Here is a 13,732-nt window from a genome sequence, read left to right as displayed (position 1 = left end):
TTAAGTTCAATCTTTTTGAAAATGTTGATTCTGTGAAAATGAAACACTTCTGTTTAGATACATTTTATTTTTTCTTATGCATTCCAGTTCTCTTTTCCTAGACCATGTTCTTAAATTGTTAAAAATGTAGTTTTGCCGATCCCTGGCTTTCAGATTCAGCATCTAAACATTTCTGGCTTGCTTGCTTTCTTCTTTTATCAGCCCAAGAGGTGGAATTGTTTAATATGTTATTCTGTTTTCTTCCAGCTGTGATGATATAATAATAGCTTAAAGATGATTGGCCATAATAGTAAAAATCAAAAGTAGGCTGTGAGTGAGGGTAGACAGTTCAGATAATATTATGAAATTATATCTGTTTTCATCAAAATCTTTAACAGACATGTAAAGAGAAGCAGTCACCGTCTTTCTTAAACATTTAAATTAAAGCACAATTATTTCTAAAATCACATAATTTTCTTCTGAATAGTAAGATTACAATATCCAGGGATTTGGTAAAGCATATATCAAAAAGTTTATCTTCGCATTTGCAACAAACCCCAGAAGTTTACTCCATCTAGATGAATGGTATAGTCTTTTTGACAGAAGACTAAGATTTATTACTTAGAGGTTATTCTAAACCTGATATAATTCACACCTGGAGCTGTGGCTCACATAAACAGAAAGAATTGGTGTCTAAAAATCATATATAAAAGAAATTGCCGTAATGTCCACGAATGTTTAGCTCTGGGTTTATATTTCAGGTCAGTAGTTTTTTGGATATTTATTTCAATGATGCATGTTAACAGACAGTAAGGAACAAAACTTAATAGTTCATTCGGCACTTTTAAAAATTAATAAGTAACTGATAGTGTAACCACTGAAATCAAGGACTTCAGTGGGAATAGGCCCAAGCGCTAACTTCTCTTTAATGAGAAAATGAGTAGAAAATACAGTTCAAAAAGCAATCTAATTTCTAACATACTTTCCAGATACCCCCTAAAGCCATTGATAATGTAGGTTATCAGGAAGTGTTCATAGTCTTCCTGACTCTTTATGGAACATCTCATGATGTTTGGCCCTCTAAGTTGCAGCCCATGAAAACATAGGATTTGTGAGTATCTTGGTTCTCAAAAATAAAATAGCCATTTTTATCTCTCAGAATTGTAGGGAAAGGTCAGAAACTGGTCTCTCTGTGCCCTCAATTTCAGAAACCATTAGAAATATGTTTTAAAATTTACATTAATTCCATTATCTTCAAACCTTGATTCACGGTAGGGTACTTGTGTGCATGAATCACGGAATCATCTAGGTTGGAAAAGACCTTGAAGATCATCTAGTCCATGAGTTTTGATTGCTCAAGGTTAACATCAATGTTTTACATCTTGTGCTTGAAATGTGAACTAACCTAATTGCATAATTGCCAAAGCGTGAACAGAACTAAGCATATACTTCATTCCTTCTTTTTGAAATATCTGCTCATATTAAAAAAGAATATTGTTCTCTTACTTTGATGTCACTTCTGGGTATTCTTTCTATAACTGTTTTTGTAAATGATTTTACTAACTGTAATATTCACAGCAAGCTGAAAAAAGATAGGGATTATTCATAAGAGAGTGTTGAAACTTAATTCTTATGTTTACTTTCTCCAGCCTCAATCAAGAAACATTAAAAAAATCTGTGACCCTTTGTTCAACCAATGCCAACCAACAGAACTAACCAGCAGTTAATGTTAGGCATCACTAGATTATTTTTCATACCTTCTGAAGGAAACTGGGAGCTCCTTACTGATAAGTCATGAACAGAAAGACTAAGTTCAGCAAGTAAATTTGTTGCAAGTACTGTATATCAGCCAGGGTTGGAGCTGAAATAGTTCCAGTAGAATATAACACTCTAGAGCTCCTTGTTAGACACATAATAAATAAGCAGTGAGTGTAGTCTTTGAATATATTTAGGATAAAAAAATACTGGCATAAGACCATGTTTTGGCATTTCTCTTATTAGGGAAGTGTCATTTAGCACTAATATTCTCATTACTCAGGACTGACTTCACCTGTGCTTGTATTTCTGACAAGAATATCAATTAGTTGTGCCAGATGATGCACCTGCCTTATTCAGGATGAAGGCTTAAATATAGCCAGTTTATTCAGTAGCAGAGTTTCACTTTTGTTTGGGTCTTTACTGAGATAATACATTGCTATGGTGAGTTGTTCGCAAAATGTGCATACTTTGTAATTAATGACAAAAATGAACCTAGAATTTAATAAAATAATGGATTTTCTTATTTGAAATATAGTTTAATTTCTTTGAAAAGTTGGGTTATGGAAGGAATAGTGTATTGTTCAATGGCTATAATGATCATCAAAGTTCACATTTTCCATTCCTGTTTTTACTTTCTTCCTTGTACACAGTTTTACTTGACTTCAGAAATGAAAAGACTGGTCTAGTCTCAACAGCTCACTTTCTATATTTCTAGAAAGGCCTCAAGTTCTGAAGAAAATAGGCTGTGAGCACAGATGGCAGAGATCTGTAGTGTACCAAACATGACTCAGTTCATTCATTTAACACATCCTCCTGGGTTTTGTAAGGCTAGAGTGCAGTTGCTTGGAAATCTCTGGTGAACCCAGAAAACTTTGCTAAGATAGTTTAAAAGAAGACAGAGTGTTTACAGTGCTATTTCAATTTCTAATGAGTTGTCCTCTCCATAATAAGGACAGTGAAACCTCTACCCAATGCAGTCTCCCCAGCAATGTCAAAATAAAAGAGCTAGGGAAATGTAAGGGAAATACTGACTTGTCTGTGGATGTTGTTTACCTTGACTTTAGTAAGGCCTTTGACACTGTTTCCCACAGCATTCTCCTGGCGAAACTGGCTGCTCATGGCTTGGATGGGCACACACTTTGCTTGGTAAAAAACTGGCTGGATGGCCGGGCCCAAAGAGGTAAACGGAGTTAAATCCAACTGACAGCCAGTCACGAGTGGTGTCCCCAGGACCCGTTTTTGGGGCCACTCCTGTTTAACATCTTCATTGATGATCTAGACGAGGGGATCGAGTGCACCCTCAGTCAGTTTGCAGATGACACCAAGTTGGGTGGGAGTGTTGATCTGCTCCAGGGGAGGGAGGCTCTGCAGAGAGACCTGGACAGGCTGGAGCCATGGGCTGAGGCCAACTGGAGGAGTTTCAATAAGGCCAAATGCCGGGGGCTGCCCTTGGGCCACAACAACCCCCAGCAGCGCTACAGGCTTGGGGAGGAGTGGCTGGAGAGCTGCCAGTCAGAGAGGGACCTGGGGGTGCTGATTGACAGCCGGCTGAACAGGAGCCAGCAGTGTGCCCAGGTGGCCAAGAAGGCCAATGGCATCCTGGCTTGTGTCAGCAATAGCGTGGCCAGCAGGGACAGGGAAGGGATCTTACCCCTGGACTCGGCACCGGTGAGGCCGCCCCTCGATTCCTGTGTTCAGTTTTGGGCCCCTCACTGCAAAAAGGACATTGAATGACTCGATCGTGTCCAGAGAAGGGCAACGCAGCTGGTGCAGGGTCTGGAGCACAGGTCGTACGAGGAGCGGCTGAGGGAACTGGGGGTGTTTAGTCTGGAGAAGAGGAGGCTGAGGGGAGACCTCATCGCCCTCTACAGCTGCCTGAAAGGAGGGTGCAGAGAGCTGGGGATGAGTCTCTTTAACCAAGTAATAAGCGATAGGACAAGAGGGAATGGCCTCAAATTGCACCAGGGAAGGTTTAGACTGGATATTAGGAAGCATTTTTTTACAGAAGAGGTTGTTAGGCGTTGGAATGGGCTGCGCAGGGAGGTGGTGGAGTCCCCATCCCTGGAGGTGTTTAAGTGTCAGGTTGACATAGCGCTGAGGGATCTGGTGTAGTTGGGAACTGTCAGTGTTAGGTTAATGGTTCAACTAGATGATCTTCAAGGTCTTTTCCAACCTAGATGATTCTGTGATTCTGTGACTTCCACAGAGCAATGAGTTAGCCTGGGAGGCAGGCTGGCGGTGGTAAAGAGGTCTGTGATACCTATGGGCGGTAGCAGGCTAAAAGCCACTTTAGAACTGAGGCACTGGGTGTTTGAACTTGATCTGAGTGACAGGGAACAGTGGGTGATCCACCTGGTCTCTAGGAGAGGAATACCTGTAGTGAGTGTCTGTGATGTTCAACCTCTATTAAACTGTTCTTAGGGGTAAATGTTGGTAGGACTTGTTTCTCTCTTTTTTAAAGCCATTGTACTTAGAGAAATTAAAATAGCTACTTCAGCATTCTTTGTAAAGCAATTTTATTTTTTATAATTTTTCTGAAAACTACTTAGAATAAAATAAGAGGTAGTCTTCTTTTTAAGCTTTGCAGTTAGACTGGGATTTTAGGGCTAGTGAAGTTTTTTCTTTTGGTATTTTCTTCACTGTTTTGTCCTGACTGATAACAGAACTGGAGCCCACATTCAGGCAGAATTCTTCTTTCTGTAAAGTGGCCAGTGCTTCAGGGTTTGTGAAGTGCTCTCATAGCCTAACTCACCTGCTTTGAAGTTGTCCCTTAAAAACTCCTGAGGTGAGAGATACTCAGTAAAGAAGGAAAATTATATTGAGAAATCTATCCAAACTCTAAAAAGAAGCTGTGTTGTGAAGGGCTTTAGATGGAAAAGTCAACATTAAGTGAAGAGAGTTCACTGAAAAAGGAAATACAAATTCTATTTGGAATAGATGATAAGTAGTAAAATGCAATCCTGCCTGTCATCACTGTGGTTTTAGCCTTGAAAAAGATATTATAAGGTAACACGGAAGTATTTGATTTTTGCCCATTCCACAGTGACAGAGAAGTCTGGCAGAGGAGGGATGGTGTCCTTTCAATAGTCCTGGAAGCCATGTGCCAACAGAGCTTCTTTCTATGTGTGTAGTACTTATTCTTGGGATATACTGAAATAACATGCACGGGCAGATCGATTTCTACAACTTTTCACTTTTTGTCAGTCTGCTACATTCAGGGAATAAATGTAGACTTTGGCTTTTATTTTTAACTCTCCCAGTCAAAGGTGTGGACACATGGATGTAAATTGTTAAATTATTAGTTTAGAAACTGACTGCTTGTCATCAGATAGACACGTTAGATGATCATGTATGTGTTGCCAACCTGTTACTAACATACTAGTTTAAATCGGATGGTTGACGTTTTTAATTTTAGTTTGCAATGGACTAAGACTATGCACATGTTTATTTAATATAGTTCAACTGATAAGAAATACATTAAAATTTGATAAAATATTTTTCTTATTAACTGACCCTATTCAAAGATGCCCTTGTGGCATACGGAAACATAGGATATTACAGGAGAGAAAACTGACACTCTTTCTTGCTTTTTTTTTTTTTTTTTCCCTATACAGTGGTCCGAAACCTTCTAGTCTTCCTAGATGTGTATTTGATAACACTATAGTTACTGAAATATTTAATATTATCACTAGCTTTCACAAATTAGTTGTTGCAACATAACAGCAAGTATCTTAATAATCAGATCATATCCTTGCTCTGCCCTTCCCAAATAATCTGTGTTTGCAGTAGAGAAGCTTTTGAGTAGTTATTCCTTGCTGTTGTGTCATGCAGTCCTCTTGTTCTTCTCTTATTTTCTCTCTGCCAAAAGCAGCTGAGGAAAAGAGATGTTTTATAGTGAATCAATACTGAGCACTGAAGCAAACTTCATACCTTCAGCAATGTATCTACAAGCTGAGGAGAGGTGAACAAACAGATAGAGGAAAGAGGAGGACAGGGACTAGTTTCTTGCTTGTTATTGGTGAAGAGGGCGACCTTCCTGCAATATGACTTGCCTCTGCAGTATCCTGTGGTGAAGCCAGATTTTGTGGTTGTCTTATTGGTGCACCTCCTTCACTGTGTGTTTGCAGGGTGAACTTGTGTTCACCTTTCATCTAGACTGTGGTTACTGCTGCTGTTTAGAGGAATAAATGCAGCAAATAAGCTCCTAATGGCAAGGAATATTGCCATTGCTCATGGCCTAGGTAGATGAAGTATCTCTTGCTCCCTGCCTTTTGTTATTTAAGTCCACTGGAACATTGTTCCAGGCACAGCCCTCTGCTGTGGGGTTTTGTTGTTTTTGTATGTGTGTCTATAAAGGCATCTCTAAATATATAGTTGATATTTCCTATTGACACTGAAAGCAGAGTGAGAGAGAACAGTCTGTCTTCCTATTCAGCATTATGCTTTTCTTTCTCTTTAAGATTTTTTTTAAACAAGTGCTAACCTGTATTTTAAGGGGATATTCTCTGCAGCACAAATGTTAACAGTTCATATATCCTTATGCTGCCCCTCAAATATCCCTATCCTTGAATGAAATCAAACATTGATTTATGCAGGACACACTGTTTTGGTTATAAGCCCCCTGAAAAAACAGCATTTTCTGTCATGTGACTTAGGAAGACCCACACAGCAGCTCTGTGCATCCCTTAAGAAGACAATCTCCAGGGTTCTCATAAGCATCTCATTGCTAAGGCTACATTTCTGCTCCATTTCATAAATGAAAAATAAAATTGTTCTCTTGACAAAGAGAATGGGGCCAAATTTGCCAAACAGCTACAATAAAAAGAAGAGTATAAACCTTTTAGATGGAGCTCATGGGTTCTGCTCCCCACACTGTTCAAGTGTTAATACAAGCAAATAGTGTTACTTCCCATGTAGCTGTGGCACAAATGTAATACTAACTGTCTCACAGGAGAAATTTATGAGGCTAAATTTTTTGTGCTTTCTTCTTTTCTCTGCCTTCTGTTGATCAAGATAATATCCTTGGTTTTTAATACAGCATCTTAATGTTTTTGTTAAGATATTTAATGCATGGAATGCAATGAGTGAGAATAATTCCCACTACATGTAGCTTTTGCCAGCATCTTCAATTATGTGGATTTCTCTCAGGAATGGCCTCATCTAAGATTTTTACAGTGGTGAAGCAAAGCTGTCTTTGGCACTGAGAGAAGAGTGTAATGAAAATCCTCTTAGTAAAATTGCAGCCATGACAGGGTTAGAATTTAACTTTATACAGACTCTGCTTGAAGCATATAAGGAAAACATCTGATTCTCTGAATAGGGTACAAGTTGAACACAGCTAAAATAAAGAACATTTTTAAAAGTTAGCAAGGTATCGTGGGACTCAAGTATGTTATGTTACTGGTTCAACTAGTTTTGGGTACAGGTCAGAACAAAAATCAATTGTTTGTAGCCTCACAATAATAAATACTTATGCTTTTCACAGCTGATCCTGGTAACAAAAACCAGTTGCAGATAAGATTGGATCTTTTCTTCAATGGCTCTTTCAAAGGAAACATGGTCCTCAGCCTGTGGTCCTGTTGTAACTCTTCACTGACTACCATCTTGCGGAGATTTCTTTCATTACACATTTCCTCTCTCAGCTGTTGCATACTTATGGATTGAAATGGATGTACCCACCAAGCTGGTACAGATGGATATGTTCTTGGCTGTTGCGCAGAATTAATTAGCGTTTTCTGTTCTATATATGCCCTTACATTGTGCATACCCCAGTAGCTGAGTGCATTGAACAATGTATCTAACATCTGTCACATGTTCATTTTCTCTCTGATCCTTTCCCCTGGAGAGAGAAGGTGTGCATCATGCTATCTTGCTTTGGGAGCATGGCAAACAGACTTTGAGAGCACCTCCTGGGTCATCTGGCTGTTGGAGACATCTATGTTATATAATGCTCCTGTGAGCTGAGCAAGCTCCTGTCTAACATCAGATTTCTTTGTGCTGCTACTGGAAAGCTGTTCTGCTGGTTTTGTATAAGGGTTAGAAAGCTTTCGTTTTCAGCTTCAGATTGTTTCTGCCTGTCTTTTGCTTGTTTCATCTTGTGTCAATGTTGTTCTTGATCTTCATTAGCTTTTTTCCTCCTATAATCTTTATCACAGTTACTGAATTTATAGTCAACAGTCTTGCTTCCTCTTAGCCTATATTTTGGTAGGCTGTTGTAGTGTTAGTACAGGTGTGACTATGAGATACTTGTTATTCCATCAAAATAAAAGCTGAGAAAAATAATTCCAAGTGGATTTAATTTTTCATTTCTTGAAATAATTAACTTGAATTACATCAGAGTTAGTGCTGTACTGATGTATGAGAAAATCCTATCCTACCTTAATATTTAGGTAGGAAACCTACTACATTTATTTTCTAAAATGCATAGCCTAAACATCTAAGAGGATTCAATTTAGTCCTCTGGCTCTTCTTAGGTAAGACTTTATGAATAATCCTACTGGTTTCAAATGAGTCTGTTTTGCACAAAGTTCTACACGAAACTGGGAAACATATCCTAATTTCCTTCTAAAGCATAAGGTGCATGCTAATGGCAAGTCAGTAATGAGGCTGTCCTGCCTCAGACCTAAGGCAAGTCATAAAAGTAGTATGGCTCAAACCACTCAGCCTTAGGTCCTGGGGTAAATCCCCTGGTGACTGCAGGTTATGGCCTATAAATTCAGAGATATTTCTTGACCTGTGTCCTTCTCAGCATATGACAAGCCCTATATGAGGCCACATCATTTACCTGAGTACAGGGTCATGGGATGGGGCTGCAGTGCTGAGGCTACAGTGGGGGCTGCTTGGTGGGGTGTTTCCACTAGGTACAGCTCTTCCTTTCTTCTCACCTCCCAGCAGCTATCCAGGGCCATGGCATTGCTCCTGCTCTGGAGCATGTCTGGCTCACAGACAAAGAAGCAGACTGACCTCCTTGCTGTATCTGGCATCAAGTCACAGACTGGAAAAGAGGCCATTCTGCTGCGCTGCAAATTTGTGAGAAACTAGGGCGGTTTAGTGCAAAAGGCTGAGGAGCTTAGTTTCGTGTTTGGCACTAGACCTGGCAGGTTTGGCTGCATCCTAGTATGACTATGACTGTCATAGTGTGTTTGCACAGTGTGACTGGTCTGTGGCAAACAGTTCACGTTTCTGGAAAAATGAACTTATTTCTACTGGATTTATAAAGAACGCCTGAACTGTCTTTTGTTGAATTTTTCCTCTGGTGGTTACACCTTTTGAGTTGTGATTTTTTTGGAGAGGAGGTTAGGCTGATTGAGCAGTCTTCCTCTTTCCAATTTGCTATGTTAAACTATCGCTAAAAAGGGTGAAGATGGACCTCTAGAAGTGATCAGCATATCTGGTGTTACTCCCTCAATAAGTTAATCAAACATTATGGATGTAGATAGCATAAAATTGATGCTTCTCTTTTGAACCATTTCTTGTTACTGTTCATAGATTTTTTTTGTAATTCATCTGCTCCTCTTGCCTGATTGATGTTCATCATAAATTCTGTGCTCATGGCAGGCATAAAATATTCAACGAAAACTTGAGATTTCACCTGTCTTCATAGTTGAAGGCAGTTAAGAATTTTGTAAAGCTGTTGATTTGGTTTCCTAAATGTATAAATAGAACAGGGGATTTGAGAATCAATTTTGATATTGCCTGAATCACAAAGTTCAAATATTCCTATATTGGGAAGAGTTATTTCTGAAGTACTTACAGGTGGAAAGTCTCCTATTCCAAGAGAAACATCAAGCCTACATTTTAGCTGTCATGAACACTGGTCAGTCAAATTAGTGTAAGTGGCTTTTAAAATACTACCACATCAGTGTGTTTTAAATTTATATCCATCTTTCATTCACTTTTATGAGCGTGGACGGCATGTGGTACAGAAGAGCTTGGAATGAAATAATTTTTTCTCTTCACTATTTTTCTAGACTAGCACAACTGTGATTTTTGCCACAGAAATGTTAATCAAACTTTATTCTTACTGTCTGAGCTGTCTTTGTCCCCTTTTCTACTTATCCATCCCTTGTTTGCCTTTAATATCCACTAGTAAAACCATGTAAGAAAAGAAACTTTCAGTCTCCAGGTCAGTTTAAGACCTACTGATATGTGGATATCTTGTTGCTTCACTGAACTCTGGGTATGTTCACTTTTGTGGATCTCCTTTGTTCTTCCTTCTGCTAATGCTAGTTGATATTTCTTGAGGAAAACTATCCCTTTTCCATCACAGCCCCCCTTAGTTGTATAAATGCATGATATAATAGAAACCTTTTTTTTTAAAACAGGAAATTATGGGGAAAGTGGAATGGAAGCCTTCAAAGAGCTGGCTGCCCAAGAAGGTCTCTGCATTGCTCACTCTGACAAGATCTACAGCAACGCTGGGGAAAAGAGCTTTGATCGCCTGCTCCGCAAGCTGCGAGAAAGGTTACCCAAGGCTAGAGTGGTGGTTTGCTTCTGCGAGGGAATGACAGTGAGGGGGATCCTCATTGCCATGAGGCGCCTGGGAGTGCTTGGGGAGTTCCTGTTAATTGGAAGGTAAGGCTCTGAGTGTGATTTCTCTCCCTCTTGTCCTGCAGGCAGTCCTTTCATTTCAGAACTGTGCAGCTCAGGCTACCTGTAATTTCCATATTTACTTTTCTAATGAATGCAAAGAAGTGGCAAGATGGTAAAGCAGATGTCAGCAAGGGAATATGAAGATGTATGTCAACTTAATCAGTGTGTTAACTATTGCTGAAGTATATGTAAACTACTAACTGTTTTATATGGATATATAACATTAGTGCTTTTGCTCTTTTGCACAGTCTAGGGAATATTTCATATGTGGATTTTAGAACCAAAGTAGGGAGTGAAGAATTCTGGTTTCAGATTGTGATCTGGAAGTGTGACACGTGACAAAATTTCATCTGTTTCAATAAAGAAGACTCCTGATAATTTGAAACTCCAAATTATTGAATGGTTTCTATGACTTGAACTTTTTTCCAGTCTTATGATTACAACCTGGCATTCTCAGTTGTACACTTTGTTCTGCTCTTTGCTGTTGAAAGCTCAAGCACTGATATTACACAGACTTGTTTTTTAAAATCTCAAACTTGCTGATGGCCAAGTCAGTATGTATGTGTGTTTTTATAATACCAGAGTAACAGTGCAGACGTGTATATTGGACAGGCACAGACTGTCTTTATCAAAATGAGAATGGTTGCTTTTTTCTTTCAGAGTTTATCTTTGTAGATATTCACTGAAATATGGTCATTTTGGTTCTATCACATATAGTCTAAGCACATTTCCATTTTTGTGATAGTTCTTATTTTGAGGCTTCTTTGTCTTTCACCTTGATTTTTGCAATATCTTTATGTCTGGTTTTCTGTTTTGGTGAATCTTGTTCAAATGATAAGGACTGACATTTTCTATCTTTTCTGTTAGATTGATAATGTCTTTTTTAATCCTTCTATTTACTTTTTGTTTCTTTCTTATCTATTATTTAAACATGATTCCTTCAAGGCCTTTGATAGTTGCTTCCATACCTATTTAGCTTCTGATGCCTTTTTATTCTGTTGTCATTCTGATCTATCAGACTTCTTTTTGTCCCTCTTTCCCTGAAGTCTTTGTGTCTGTCATTGTCATGACTGGGATGCTCTCCTTTTGCCCTGTGCTATATTTGTCTTTCCCTGACTGTATTGTTCCTTAAAGCCCACAGTTATGATTTCTGTAAATCAGCTAATCTAGCCTAAGTAATCATGTGAAAGCAATCAATGGCTCTCCTTTCACCATTAATTTTTGTTGCAGTCTTTGCTATCTATTTGGGGGAGAGACTGTATCACTAGAAGGGTGTATGGGTAAGATATAAGACATTTAGATAGCAGGGCGTGTAGATAAGGTATAGCACATTTGAAAAATCATCAGCATTAAAATGAAACAAAGAGTAAGGCTGTATTGAAAATGGTATTATGTTCTAGATTTGTGCATGTGTTTTTCACCAGCATCATTCAACACACATAATTTTAAACGAGTAACGGAACATTTCAGGACTGATGTTTTATGTAGGTTTTTTCAGTGAATAGAAGAAGTTGACTATAATAAAATTAGTCTGGGTGATAGCATCCCTGGACTTTTTATAAATGCCCAGCAGCTTTAGGCAATGCTATGCTTTCTTCATGTATTTTTTCCATTCTGTACTGATGTTTTATAGTTCACCTCACTTTGGTGCTCCCTCTTGATGCTGTCCATGCAGAGCCAAAGGAAACCACTCTCCTACATTAAGCACCAAAACTAGGTACTTTGGTGGTAAAATCCTTACCTTTCTATTAGGCCATTTACTCGAACCCCTACTCCATGGATGTGTGGAACATTTCAGCTTGAAATTTTGACTACAAGCCTTTACTAAGTGCTATGCTACTCTATTTAGTTTAGTTTGTCTCAAAATCTGCCCAACAGTGTTGCTTTGAGCTTTTTGTCAGAAATTCTCACCTATTAAATGCTAATAATGGAATTTCTTTGGAAATCACAGTATGTTTTTCAGATAGGTTTTCACATACCCTTCTTTTATGTTGGTAATTGACTATGGGAGACCCCTTTTTAGGGCTGGATGGTTTGTTCCAATTGCAAAACAGACTGGCTAGTGCTTTGCATAGCCTGGATTATGCCCTACAGCTGGTTGAAATAAAAAGTACTATAGGGCTTGCACATGTTTTATATGTGCTTGTGGAACTAAAAGAAAAGACATTTTCTTTGAATTGTCCTAATTAAGTGATTTTTAAAAATGGCAAATCTAGCAAACTTATTCACAAGTAAGTTGCAGAGAAACTGCAGTGCTATGAATTTGGTCATCTATATACAAACAGGAACCAAGGCACGCATTAGCATCGTTCTGACATGCTGTTTAGTCATTTTTATTCAAGTACCCAACTAAGCAAAAAACCAAAAGCCTTTTAAGAATATTCTTTTAATTGAGGGAAGTGGGAGTGAATGTGAAATCAAGATTTTTCGCAATAATGAGCTAAACAAAGCATTTAATTTACCCACAGGTTTATTATCAGCCACAGTGTATCAACCCTGTACTCTGCTCTGACTCACTGTAAAGAGGAAGCCTTTACAAAGGAACACCTGGCTAAAGAGCTCTTTTCCTGCTGTATCTTCAATATTGCTATTGATCAAAGCAGACAGAAACAGCTTAGCTTAAGTAAATTTAAGGTATCAGAAAGAGAGCTGGGAACTAAATCTGACTTCTGTTTAATCTGGGAATTATACATTGGGAATTATAGGGGGTTACACTGTCCCAGGACTGGGTCATCAGATACTGGGGACTTTTCTGGGATGGGCTGACTCTTCTCAGGCATGGAGTTAGGACCTTATTTATGCTGCGTCTAAACAAGTGTTCCCAAAGTCACATTGGAGATCTACCTAGAAGTTCAGTCTCCTTTGCTACTGAAAGTGGGAGTCTGATGTATTAGTGAGAAGAAAAGGAATTCCTATTTCTGAAACTGGAAGGAAGATGGGATTAAGACAGGACAGGAGAAGTTACAATCCTGCCCCAGGGATAATGGCAGATGTTCTGAAATCAATACAATATCCAAATGTAGTGGAGAGTTCAGTGAGAAAATTTATTAAGCAATGAAATTAAGGATGATAAAGCTTTAAAAAGTGGCTAATAATCAAAAGAAAAGGAGAAGGCAAGAACTGATCATGACTTTGTATAAAAACAATGGTTGGAATAGTATTGGGGTAACCAAAAGCAAAAATTATGCTAAGAAAATAGACTGTACTCTTAAGGGAATTCAGGTGATAGCTCTTTTAGCAGAAATTAGTTTTGATGTGAAGAGATTATGTAGAAAGTTTCTCAACATCATGTGTCTAATCACATTTATGCAGGCCATTGGGTTTTATAGTACTTGATAAGCATCTGTTAGGCTTTGTACGAATCTTGCAAGATGGATGAGTCTCCTATATATCCCCTGGGATG

General features: G+C 38.6%; 1 protein-coding gene across 6 annotated transcripts in view; it reads left to right on the top strand.

The window, feature by feature from the left end:
* Positions 1 to 13,732, top strand: part of GRM1 (glutamate metabotropic receptor 1) — a 201,123-nt gene that overhangs the window by 29,018 nt on the left and 158,373 nt on the right. For all 6 annotated transcript variants that reach the window (XM_074896595.1, XM_074896598.1, XM_074896596.1 and 3 more), the window contains one exon: positions 10,062 to 10,311. In XM_074896595.1, the coding sequence (XP_074752696.1) occupies positions 10,062 to 10,311 (250 nt within the window). The remainder of the gene's footprint in view (positions 1 to 10,061; positions 10,312 to 13,732) is intronic.

Source organism: Athene noctua, chromosome 1 (assembly GCF_965140245.1).
Source record: "Athene noctua chromosome 1, bAthNoc1.hap1.1, whole genome shotgun sequence".
Taxonomy (NCBI): Eukaryota; Metazoa; Chordata; class Aves; order Strigiformes; family Strigidae; genus Athene; species Athene noctua.
The sequence above is the reverse complement of the archived record's forward strand: the minus strand, read 5'-3'. Positions and strand labels throughout refer to the sequence as shown.